The sequence below is a fragment of the Asterias rubens genome, chromosome 4 (assembly GCF_902459465.1).
Source record: "Asterias rubens chromosome 4, eAstRub1.3, whole genome shotgun sequence".
NCBI classification, from domain to species: domain Eukaryota; kingdom Metazoa; phylum Echinodermata; class Asteroidea; order Forcipulatida; family Asteriidae; genus Asterias; species Asterias rubens.
The window spans coordinates 21,410,386-21,423,576 of NC_047065.1; the positions used below are offsets into that span (position 1 = coordinate 21,410,386).

At 37.4% G+C, this 13,191-nt stretch overlaps 1 protein-coding gene across 1 annotated transcript; it reads right to left on the reverse strand.

Moving 5' to 3' along the window:
- Positions 1 to 5,802: 5,802 nt before the first annotated feature.
- Positions 5,803 to 11,821, reverse strand: LOC117289739 (ras-related protein Rab-22A-like). Its single transcript, XM_033771000.1, has 6 exons — positions 11,580 to 11,821; positions 10,600 to 10,679; positions 9,758 to 9,839; positions 9,435 to 9,506; positions 7,786 to 8,002; positions 5,803 to 7,182 (listed from the first exon to the last, which is right to left on the reverse strand). The coding sequence occupies exons 1-6, from the start codon at positions 11,613 to 11,615 to the stop codon at positions 7,076 to 7,078; spliced, it is 594 nt and encodes a 197-aa protein (XP_033626891.1). The 5' UTR covers positions 11,616 to 11,821; the 3' UTR covers positions 5,803 to 7,075.
- Positions 11,822 to 13,191: the final 1,370 nt, after the last annotated feature.

The following is a 13,191-nucleotide window of genomic DNA, read 5'->3' on the forward strand; positions in this document are numbered from 1 at the left end:
TTAAGGCAGTAGACTGAGTTTACATAACTTACAATATTTTATTACAAAGTCTTTAATATCTCCATAATATATTAATACATGCTCTCCTTGTCTTGGGTGTGAGAAAATAGTCATACAAAAATTGTTTTACCTGGGACTTATTTTGCTGATTTGCCTAAAAACACTGCACCTCGAGACAACAAAATGGCCACTGCATATCAAATGGATTACTGCTTTAAACAATCGACTTGGCATAAAGTAAATGTACTCCTTTATTTTCTGACATCAATATACTGCTTTATTTGTTGTATGTTAATTTTGATTTATAAATAAATCATTAAATTACCACAAGAAATGTCATAACAAATTATTTGTTTATCGCTGTAGACCCTTCTGAAGTTCTTGTATGATGTCACTATTTGTAATGGGCTCTGCAAAAATGAGTCACAAGGGGAGCAATTGACTTATTGGGTTTTATACATGGCTGAAAAGAGCAAACAACAAGCTTCATTCTGACATATCTTACACACTTGTATGATGTGTGGTTCAAAAGTTATGACCTTTTGAAAAATAGATTATGTCACAATCTGAAAATAAGCCATACTGGAGAAACGGCCCGTTTAATAAAAACATCAACTATTGAGGTCTAGGGATTGAACAAAAAAGTACATTTTTTTATTCACCTTTTATCGATCAAAAACAAAGTTTTTGTTTTTAAGAACATGTGAAGATATAGACCCTTTAGCATAAAACCACATAAAAAGCTGGAATTTCTTCAAGCGCATGTTACACGCATGTTCTTTTCTAGAACTGCACGGACATACACTGAAACAAAACGCTGGCTTGTACTGCTTTTACATGTATTTACTCTACACATGTCACAGAAATGTGACATCAGTGAGAAAGTCTTTATATGTAATCGGGAGTTTAACTTTACAAAAATTAATAATTCTGAAGATTTGTTATGGTCTCCTCTTGGTTTAGAGGAATACAACCCTCCCCCCCCCCCCCGATGCTGCAAAAAAATACTGTCGTATAGCTGCAGAATAAGTACATTTGTGTATCTTCATACAAGTTTATACGTTTCACTTCAACTGCTAACCATAAAGAAGTTTGTGGGAAACAGCACCATGAAATTAGACACATCGAAATAAACAAAATATATAATATTAATTTTGGTTTTTACCCATACACAGATGTGTATTAGCACTGTATACTCGGCACTTTCCCGAGTCCTGTGAAAATAATATCAGTTCACAGGCACAGTACTCGGGTGTGAGAACTAATTATACAGGACTCGGGGGGGGGGGGGGAAGTACTGAGTACACAGTGCTAATACACATCGGTGTATGGGTAAAAAACAAAAATTAATATTCTTTATCCCCAATGCAAATTTACCATCTATTATATAAAATATGTATAGAATGACTTTGGTACAAATTAAAGTAAAACCTGTGACAGCGTAAAATATTATCATGTTAATTTGGTGGTTGGACTTATAAATTTCAGGTTTGTATTGTATATGAACTCAAGTCAATAAACATAATATTCATGATAAAAGGCAGTTTCAAAATGCACTCAAAATTAGTTGTAACAAGTCTTTGGTTTGCAACACAGCATGTACATTTTTTTCCTCCAGATACACTAAATACAATTTCACATTTCAACATTGGCAGTTTATCATGAAATCTCTCCTATTGTCTCCTTACATGATGTGGAAAGCACCTTCGCACAATGCACATTTGCCATTTTGGGAGTCGGACTCTTTGGTCGTACCCTCAAATCTTTTTTATTTGTTTATATTTTTTATTCTTGTTTTGTTGCGATTAAATATACAGGATGTAAAACTTCTCACACAACCACTGTAGTATATTGTCTGCCAGGAAAGGCGCAAGCCTTTAAATAACCCTTAGCACCCACAGAATAACATTGGTGCCCTGTGCTTTTGCCATAGTGTCCTCTGCAATGTTTAAAGGCTGTGGACACTATTGGTAAATACTCAAAATATTAGCATAACACCTTATTTGGTAACGAGTAATGGTGAGAGTGGTTGATAGTATAAAACAGTGTGAGAAACGGCTCCCTCTGAAGTGATGCAGTTTTCGAGATAGAAGTAATTTTTCTAAAATTTGATTTCAAGACCTCAGATTCAGAATTTGAGGTCTCGAAATCAAGCATCTGAAAGCACACAACTTCGTGTGACAAGGGTGTTTTTTCTTTCATTATTATCTCGTAAATTCGACGACCAATTGAGCTAAAATTTGCTCAGGTTTTTTTTATGCATATGTTGAGATACACCAAGTGAGAAGACTGGTCTTTGACAATTACCAATAGTGTCCAGTTTCTTTAATACAAATTTTCATTTTCCCCATCCATAAAAGAGCCCTTCCAAAGAGAAAAATTGGAGTGCCCCTTCATCAAGAGCCAAGTTCTGGACCTGGGGTGGATTTCACAAAGGTAGTCCTAACTTAGGACTAGTCCTAGGCAATGCTAAGAGATAGGACCAGTCCTAAGTAGTCCTAACTTAGGACTAGTCCTAGGCAATGCTAAGAGATAAAACCTAAGTTAGGACTATTTAGGACTGGTCCTATCTCTTAGCATTGCCTAGGACTAGTCCTAAGTTAGGACTACCTTTGTGAAATCCACCCCTGAAGGCCCAGGGAATGCACAAACCCCTCTTTTTTTTGCAAACAAGGTGACATAGTCTATACAGTAGTTACAATATCATTAATATTCCCAACATTTTAAATAAACATTTTAAAGACCTACTAAACTTTCTGAAAGCAGGAAAAATAGCAAATTATTCCCAAATAAAACTTTTCTTCTTGAAGTGAAAACCTTTAATAATGGAAGTGGAATGATTGAATCTTTAAGTATACTATTCATTCTTACAATATAATCACATTTTACACAACTTTCATAAATGTTATATTTCACATACGCTTTTTTGTAAAATATCTTAGATATAATATGTACAGGTAAATTACACATGCATTCATAATTTATATTAAGGTTCATTTTAAACATAGACTGGATTCAGTCATTTGTCATTTTAAAAAACAATTATAGCTTTGCACTGTCAGTTTCAAATGTCAGAATCAACATTGGCAGACAATGAATGATAATCCATTTAAAACAAAAAAAAAGAATTAAACAAAAATCCAGGTAAAACAAAATAATTATGCCGGTGCTCTTTTATACACAGTCCCAGCAAATCTTAATCACAGGCAAAGCCCTTGAATTTTTTTTCTGAAGAAGAACCGAGTGCACGTTTGAAACATCAAGAACAAAACCACGGCTCTTCGCTGAGTCACCACTAGCCTCGATTCAAGGGTGTTGGCGTAGTGTGCCCCCGGCCCGGTGCGCGGCACGATTCGGCAACAAAAACTGCACGCAGTGTATACACCAACATTGTATACATTGCATGTGCAGTACATTGTACAGCGAGAACAGTATAGCGTAGTCATGAGTACGGTCGTGTCTTCAACCTCGTGCGTGTGGCTCAAACAACTTAGAAAGTACTCATGTACCCTAGTGTACCGTACAGATGGTACATGTACATGTACAGTATGTGTATATACGCTGTACACGTATTATATGCACGCTTTGTGTTGCATGTATGTATGGGGGGTGCGCTGGCGGAATTCAGTGATGAGGACTGGGATTTTGCAGGTCACTGCTGGCTGGAGCGCCTTGATCAAGACTAAGCCACCACTCACTTCCCTACTAGACATGTCTAACAAACATCTTGAAAATAATTGAAATGGACAGCCATTTACAAAAAACCAATGGCAAGAGATACAAGTTTTTTTTCATGGACAGAAATATTTGTTTACGTTTTTTGGGGGGGAACTGTGAGAACGTTAAGCCAAGGGTGCTTGATTGTTGGTGGAGTGCAGATCGGACACATAAGTACTACAATAAACAAAACTTGTAGAACTATTATGTAGTATTGGTCTGCGATACCACCAAGGACACAAGCTTACCCTGCCCAGGTTCGTTAACTGTCCTACTGGTGACTTTTTCCAGAAAGTTTGAAACCAGTTTCCTGCAGGGATTGTGTATAGTTGCATAATTCTGCACAGAACTGGATTTTGTGTTGAGTGTAGCCCACGTGATATAATACAGGCAAGCATATAGTTTACTCATGGTTTATCCATCATACCATAGAGGTACAAAAACCATACAAAACCACAGCAGGTAGTCATTGAATGGTCAGTCAGTAGGAGGGTCATTACACAAATATATATATCGGTCAATAAAAAGCGACCTCGTCAATATCATTCAACTTCTTCAGTTTGGTGATCAACCCATCATAAAAAGAAAGCACACAAGTTTCATCTTTCAAACGAATTTCATCTTTTTACATCTGCCTGGTGAAACTAAAAGATGTAGTATTTTGCATCAGGTATTTCATTTCTGATAGCCATGAAAAACTGATATATAGGAAAACTGCCAACTTAGAGCTAGACTTGCTCTATGATTGTCAGAGCAGACACATTATTCAGGAGGCTGCAGGTTCAATTTTCCTTTGTTTGCACAAAATAACATGTTAATTTATCCAGTCAGTTTCCCTTGTGGTATATATCTTGAACAAAAGTTTCTATCATAGGAGCAGAAATTATAATTTGGTTCCATTGAATAAGAAAAAAACGGTTTTGAGAAAATCACTATAAATCTTCACGCAATTTTTCTTTTCATCTTGTGCATTATGCTAAACAGATGTCGCTGCTTTTCCACAGAGCTATCAACTGTGATCAGAAAGAAATATCATAATATATCATAACATAACAAAATATGTCATATGTAAGATACATTCCACCACATTCTTAAACTTTTTGAGAGAAGGGAAAACTAGAATTTGAACATTTGTAAAATTTATTTCCATTACAAAACCTTATAATGTTAGTCCTTTGCCTGAACAAAGTTATTGATGCAAATAAAAAGTTTGGAAGTTGGCAGGAACAGACTATAGCACAAGTTTTACTTTGGTACAAACTATTCAATTAATTTGTGGTGATATTGGTAACCCTGAATTGGCTCCCGGCAGTTGCAGACTGGAGGGCTACAAGCACATGTCTAAAGACCATGGGCTGAGAGGCAAAAATAATTATATTTATAAAAGAGTTTAATTTCGTTGTTCACCTCTGGGCGATACCCACGTTAAATTGAAGGTAAAAATACAAAATCTTGAGTGGCAGTTGATCTCTTCGGCAGTTGTGAAAAGACAACTTGAACTTTATAAGTGGAGTTCCGGCCATTTCCATCACACCCGTGACTAGATTTCCACCACTTCCGAAAATCAAAACACATGGACATAATGTCAATCATGTTTATTTGCAGTTAGGTTAGTGGTTTGATTATCACAACTCAGGCCTGATACTTCACAAGGCAACAAAGGTGATTACCTCAATGCCCCCCTGGTCATTGCCTTGGTGCCCTTAAACTAATTCATTAAAGAACCAAGCATACAGGCATGGCAACTACACTTTGAAGGTTAGAGTTTGAGATGCCTTACCAGACTTTAAGTACATGTTGTTGTTGTCAAAATGTTTTGAAAAGTTTGGTCAATAATACCATGGAGGAATGAAACGAAGGAGTATGAACGGCCCGCCAAACCGCAGAGTAACAAAAGAAAACCCTTACAATAGCCCCTGTCTGACCAGTGGAAAAAGATAGGAGACCTCCAGCTGGACGGCCGATTAACGAGCAGGATTAGATCTCTTTGTACATAAGGTGTGGTACCGCCACTCTGCACTGTTGCCTTCGTGTAAAGTTGAATCATTGGAGACAAGAATTGTGAATATACACTTCTTCATTACCGTTTGTGGTGTTTTCATGGAAATATCATAGCATATTTTTACATTTTTTGCAACTTTCCGGTCACTAGCGGTGGGTCAGAATTTGGGTATAAGCACCAAGGGTGGTTGGTATTCAATTGTGTTCATCGTTTAGGTGTCCGATAGCGTCCAAAAATGTTATCGCGTTTAAAAAAAAGTAGTTTTACTTTATTATATCCATACAACATACGACCCCATAGTTTGGTGAAAACCAAGTGCGCACACGCAAACTCACACACGCCAGGTCGCCCATTGTTTGTGTAAGGTTTGTGGGTGATTACGAGGTTTGACTTTTGAAGTCCCTTCGTTCGAACTCCTTCTCTTCCTTCCTCCATGATAATACTGTTCTTAATTTTGATTTGAGAGCATGCAAAGTATATGTACAAGAACAATCGCCATTATGTCTACAATGCAGTAAAAAACTTATACTTTTCTTCTTGTTAGCGCCTTGAGAATACCTTGGGTGGGTATGTTTTTGCGCATTATAAATGTCCTCATTATTATTATATTATTTTCAAAAAAATATCTGTAGAAACAGACAATTTCTCCTAAAACGTCATTTTTATGGATACTTCGAGGTCTGTTCTAATTGCATAATTTTAAATCACTTTTTATCTTTGATCCATCATTTATTGTAGGCAGTTCAAACTTTGAAGGGACCGTTGATTCTTTCAATGACCTATAGGATGAACTACCTAAGGGCCAAACTTCATAGAGCTGCCTAAGCACAAAAACTAGCTACTACCCCCATCACACCGAACTCGTTCTCACTACATTCTGAAAAATGTAGTCTCGGTTCAAGACAATAGTAATATGCGCCGCGAGTGGGGATCGCGATAGTTGAGTTAAATGTGAATAACAACAAGACCACATTCTTCAAAACATAGTGAGAAAAAGTTCAGTTCGATGGGGGTATCAGCACAACAAAATCATGCTTACCAGGTTACCAGCCCAAAAAACACGTCACATGCACCAACTTTGACTGGTTTACTGCCTATTCTTGCTTAGCACAAACTTGGTCAGCCAAATTGTCTCTATGAAGTTGGACCCAGGATGAAATAGTTAACATCAAAAGTCTCTCACATGAGACGTGTGATTGTCAAGCTTTATATTACCTGATGACAGCGGGATCCCTCAAACTTTAACATTCAGTTCCGACCTCATGTTAAAAAGATACATTTGAGTGGCAGTAAAGTTCGGTACGCACACATTTTGAGAATATAGATGCTGACATTACAGGTGCGGTGTATTCGGTGTTAATATAAACAGCAACTCCTCTTCTTTGGCTGTGTCCTTTGTCTCCTAAGCTGAACTGTGTCTGTAGAGTTGTACGGCAAGACAGACTCTGCAGGTAACCGCTCACCTAGAAGAGGACAAATAAACCCAAATGTTACATAGTTTTCAATACTTGTTTTGTGTTTTTATCTAGTGCCATTTGTCTAGTGCCATTTGCCGTTAATATATGACAGCTGTTTTTATTAAAGTTTAATAATTGATTTTTAAATGTAGCACTTTGTCACAGCCCAACGACTGTATCAAAGTGCTTCTGACATTATTACCCCCGAGCACTGGGCCATTAATTTGATTCCTTAAACCATCTCAGCTCCCTGGGGAGTATACAACCGGCTCCAAGCGAATCATTCACTTAAACCATCTCTGCCCTCACAGGTACCCATTTTACCCCCGGGCGGAGAGAACCAATTACAGTTAAGTGTCTTGCTCAGGAACACAAGAGTCACAACTGGGATTCGAACACACATCCCGATGACTTAACCACCATATCTTAAGTCCTATGCTCTTATAGCACTCGGCCACGACACCCTACAGTTGGTATAGCACCGGCACTTTATTCCAGAGGTTGCAGGTTTAAGTCCTGCTCTGGAGGTCAATTGTTCTTGGTTCAACCACAAACAATTCAAAATTTACCCAGTCAGTGTCACTTGTGGTTTACAACTTGATAACTTACTTATTTTGAGGAACAAATCTTTAATATTTTCAGCTGTTTTGGCGCTTGTTTCTGTGAACACAGCTCCGATATCTTGTGCATAGTCCATGGCTGTTCTTGTCTCCACTTCTCTAAGGTCAGCCATGTCAAACTTGTTCCCTGCGATGGCTATAACTATGTTCTCTGGGCCGTGCTGCTGGAGTTCTCGTATCCAATCCCTGACCTTTACAAAAGAGATCTGAAGCAGGGAAGAAAAAAAATCTACATTTTGTGTTCACTCATCCTTGGAACTCATCCATCTATTAACCCTCCTAACTGTGTGACCATTTATTAACATCCACTGTGGCTTTGAATGCAACTATGCCAGCCTAAAGTATGACACTTAAATTATGACGCATAAAACTACACAGTACACAGTCAACCCTCCTACTGCCTGACCATTTAATACCACACACTGTTGTTTTGAATTATATTTATTATGACATAATGTGGTGAATGCATACTACACAATACACAGTCAACCCTCCTAATGTGTGACCATTGAATTTCATAATAATAATAATAATAATAATAATAATAATAAGACTTGTAATGCGCACATATCCACCCTGCTGGGTGTTCAAGGCGCAGTAAAACCAAAAACAAAATAAAAACAAAACACAACACAAAGAAAAACAGACACAACAAAATTAGTCATTGAAAACCTGTGACATAAGATAAGTTTTGAGAAGAGACTTGAATTTTGCAGCACAAAGACAAGATCGAAGATTAAGTGGTAGAGAGTTCCAGATGCGTGGCGCGGCTGAAAAAAAAGACCTGTCACCCCATGAGTGTCGAGACTTGGGTTCAATGAGGAGAAGCATAGAACTTGATCGAAGATTCCTTGATGGAGTGTAAACTTGAAGCAGTTCAGAAATATAGTGGGGAGCCTTGCCATTAAGAGCTTTGTGGACAATGAGCATCAGCTTGAAGATGATTCGTTGAGAGATAGGGAGCCAGTGTAGTTGTTTCAGAATGGGGGTGATAGAACAGGATTTTCTAGACAGTGTCACAATGCGGGCAGCAGTATTTTGGAGCCGTTGAAGTCTGGAAATCTGGTTGTTAGGAAGACTGTAGAGAAGAGCATCCACTTGTTTTGAATGAAACTATGCCAGCCTTAAATATAATATTGTATGGTGTATGAATCTACACAGTACACAGTCAACCCTCCTACTGTCTGACCATTAAATACCACACACTGTGGTTTTGATTGATGTTTTGCCAGTCTGCAATATTATATCATGTGGTGAATGCATCTACACAGTACACAGTCAACCCTCCTACTGTCTGATCATTTTAATGTGTGTGGTACTTAAAAGTACCACACACTATTGTTTTGAATAATATTTTGCCACCATGGTGTGCTTTGAGAAGTGTGTTTTACACTAACCTAGTAAAGTACCGAATGGGATTGACAGAGTATCTTGAAGGTATGAGTACATGTATATACCGTATTGAATAACCGCTTTTTCGCTATGAAAGTCGCCATCATGTATGGCAAACCATATGAAGCACGCAGCACGCAGCATTCCCGGTTTGATTTCTACGGCACATAATGAAGGTCAGATATTTGAACGGTGACATCTTATTCAATACGGTCTATACGCAAAAAACACTAATAGAGTAATCACCTGACTCGTGATGTCATACACGATAACGGCAGCTGCTGCTCCTCGATAATACATCGGGGCGAGACCACGATACTGAAATATATAATAATGATAAGCAATTTGAGAGACCTGTAAATAAAGTACTATATACACCAACATTATTATTTATTTTAAATACTTTCTGACCAGGCTGACTACCTGTGATTGTGACAGAGCATTGGATATGAGTTGGCTCCTTAATTGCAACAAAAATACAAAAAGATCAACTTTTTTAACCATTTGGTGAATTTTTCTTGTCTTTGTCAAAGAAAGGTTTGAAAACAAATTCAGCTATCTATTCTTACCTTTTCTTGACCCGCAGTATCCCAGATTTGGAATTTGAATGATTTTTCTCCCACGGATATTGTTTTGGACATGAATGATGCACTGCAAAAAGAAAATATTAACTATTAACATTTAATCAGACAAACTAAATAGTCAATTTCATTGTACAAACAACTTTGTTCTGGGAATTTTCCTCATTAAGTAGGAACAACATGCCATTATTCCAACAGGGAGAAAAAGAAAAAGTGGTGATTACCCTGGGCATGCTCAGTTTTCTAGCAGTTTTAAAGACATCTCTCTAGAATACAGAAGGTCATGGGTTTGAATCTCGCCCAGGGAGCATAGATTGTTTTACAACAGGGCTAAAAAAAAAGCACTGCCTAAAAAATTGGTTTAAGCAGTGCTGATTATATAGGGGGCTAAAGGGGGTGAACCATTTTTTTTGTTTAGGTTAGTCCAGACTTGCCGACAGTGAAAAATATAGTTTCCTTTTGCTTTCCTCTTTTAAAACAAGCCAATGTTTAGCGCTCTTACTATGCCATTTGCAAATTTTTATAAGATAATCTGACGCAAGTGTAAAAACAAATTGTCTGCATGTAAATGGAAAAGTGTAACATTTTACGCTGTTAATTTAGATTCTCAAAATCCAGAATGGGGTGGGGGGCACAGAAACCAATGACAACCCCCCCCCCCCCCACCACCATATATCCTAGTTACACCATGTCGTAAGGGTAAAACAGTTTCATAGCGTGGATTTTGGATTTCAAAATAACGGACTACTACCTAGGGTCTAGTTGTGATATTGTTGATAAGGTAACCCTCCTGGTTACGTTATCGCAACGACCTAGGGTCTTACTCTTACCCTATAGTTGGAGGAATAGAGTCTTGGTATGAATCACAAACAAAACGCTGCACAATGCTGGACTTTCCTACTCCAGAATCCTGAGGAAGAAACAAAATTAGCTTTCAATTAAGAATGTAACTTCCAACGATGGCTTAGGGTAACCTTGATTGCCCAGCATCAACTAGTTGTGATAACGTAACCCTCCTCCCGACGGCGAAGGAGGGTTACATTATCGTAACTAAGCATCAACTTGAAAAGGATCTTATTCGGTGTTCAGCCTAAAAAATCAACAAGTGGTCGGAACAGCTGTCTCACCATGGTTGAATGAATCATACACGCAAAAACGCTTTGGATAACTTTCCGTATGGCGCCACCACTTTTTCACTCATTTTTACAAAAAGGGATTTATCATTGAGGTAAATAAGATACTATATTATTTCATATCGGATGAAAAAGTGGTGGCGCCATACGGAAACTTTTCCAACGCTTTGACCAATGTCATGACTAATCTTAAACATGATTCTGGTCAAGGTCGCCATAACATGAGCTTCACATGAAGCGTGCCTTTGCGTTTATTCCAAGTAGATCTGTGGGAAAAGTGCGTATATTCGAGTTACTGAGCTGAATGTCATTGAATGAGGCTACTTCTACAGTACAAGACAAAACAATGACCGAAGCTCAATCATACAGATACAGTTAGAAGCTAGAACTTTAAAAAAGAATGATGATTTGATAGGCCTTCTCAAAATCAGTCTAAAACTCTAAATAAAACGGAGAACTCATCTAACCCCCCTAAACTAAAGAGTAAAATTAAAATAAAATAATGTATTTCCTTCTCTCTCTGGTGGCTCTGACTTTCTTACTTGTTGTGATAAAACTCAATCATCCTAAATTATGCTTCAACCAAACAAATCAACATTTCTCGTAGTTTTCCCCCTCAATATTTCCGCAAAATGTGAAATCTGGGAAGAAGGGGCGGGGCTAAGAAGGAAACTTACCCCCAGCAAGCAGAGTTTGACTTCTCGCATAGCCATAATTGACTTTTTATTTCAGCAGCAGTTGCCTCCTCATGACCTCATCATAGATTACAACTCACCACCAAACAGGCAATACAAACAACTTTAGGAAGCCAATTTAGTACAGAAATATTAACCTTGTTGAGCATAAACAGATAAATATTAAACTTTCTTGGCAGTTCTAGCAGGTTTCTGTGATAAGGCAGACCCGTTTATCATCAGTGTTTCCGTTCACTGATTTTACACGGTGTAATTGGTGGTCTGGTACCTAGAGACAGCAACAGCTTGAAAACTGTTGTCAAAGATTGAAACCATGGTCTCCGACTATTCAGATGTTGATCTTTCATCTGACAAATGTAACTTGCAGTTCGTGTCAAAAAGTAACTTGTTCGTTGAGGTAGAATATCCTATTTTTGTGTATACTTATGAAAATGTTATGGTATTTTATGGGTTTTCACTTTTTAAAAACTGTTATTTATCACACACACAAATTATAGCTTCACGAACTGATTAATTTTTAAAATCGACTTCATCTATACGTTTTTGACAAATTTATCGAAGTTGCGCAAAATGAGTGAATCACTCGGCCATTGTTGAACACGCCCCCCACACCAATTATGACAAAACTTTCTACCGCAATGAATAATTCAATTCTATAATTAGTAACCCTATGAATGATAGTAACTGGGGAAATTTAAATGAATTATATAAAAGCAACGCAGGAAATTACCATGGTAATTGTCTACACCACCCGCAACCAAAAATAGCCATGCCAGTATTTAGCAATTTGGCTTTCAATAATTTAGGCCCTTGTTTATAAAAGTACATTTTGTGCTTTGGTAATTTTTTTCAAAACTATTTCTTCATTAAAAAAGTGTGACACAAATTAAGCATTAATAATATTTACCAGAACTGGGTTGTTTTTGCGCAACATTGGTGAGAATGAAAACGTAAAATTTTCACAAATTTTCACTGGTTAAATTGTAAGAAAATGGTCAAGGTGGAAATGCTTCCATGGAAATAGTTTTGTCAGAAATGCCAAACTTTTAGGAAAATATGTAAAACCATGAGTTCTGATCTAGGTCCCAAACCAAATGTTTGAAGACAGTGAAAAGGGGTGTTTTTCACTACTTTTTTGCGACTCAGATGACAAATTAGCTTAAAGCCATTGGACACTTTCCGTAAACTTCAAAGGCCCACACTTCGTGTATCACAACTTAAATATAAAATGACGACCCTGTGAAAATTTAGGCTCAATCGGTCATCGGAGTCGGGAGAAAATAACGGGAATACCCACCCTTGTTTCCGCACGTTTCGCCGTGTCATGACATGTGTTTAAAATAAATTTGTAATTCTCGCTATCAAGAATTGATAATTGTTCTAATGTTTTCTCAAAAAGTAAAGCATTTCATGGAATATTTCAAGAGAAGTTTTTCACTATTACCTTCTGTAAACCCTGTGAGTTATTTGTAAATCTGTAAAAAAAAAATTCTGTTCCAAAAGTGTATAATGGCTTTAAAGATTAAGTTGCACACATACTTCAAAAACCAAAAACAACCAAACATACGTCAGACGTAACTATGTAAACAACACA

Excerpts from the sequence above, each read along its gene's own strand:
- LOC117289739 (XM_033771000.1), bottom strand. The coding sequence starts at position 11,615 with ATGGCTATGCGAGAAGTCAAACTCTGCTTGCTGGGG. Across the intron at positions 10,680-11,579 it reads TCAAACTCTGCTTGCTGGGG|GATTCTGGAGTAGGAAAGTC; the intron begins GTAAGTTTCCTT and ends TTTCTTCCTCAG. Across the intron at positions 7,183-7,785 it reads AGATTTGTTCCTCAAAATAA|GTGAGCGGTTACCTGCAGAG; the intron begins GTAAGTTATCAA and ends GTCCTCTTCTAG.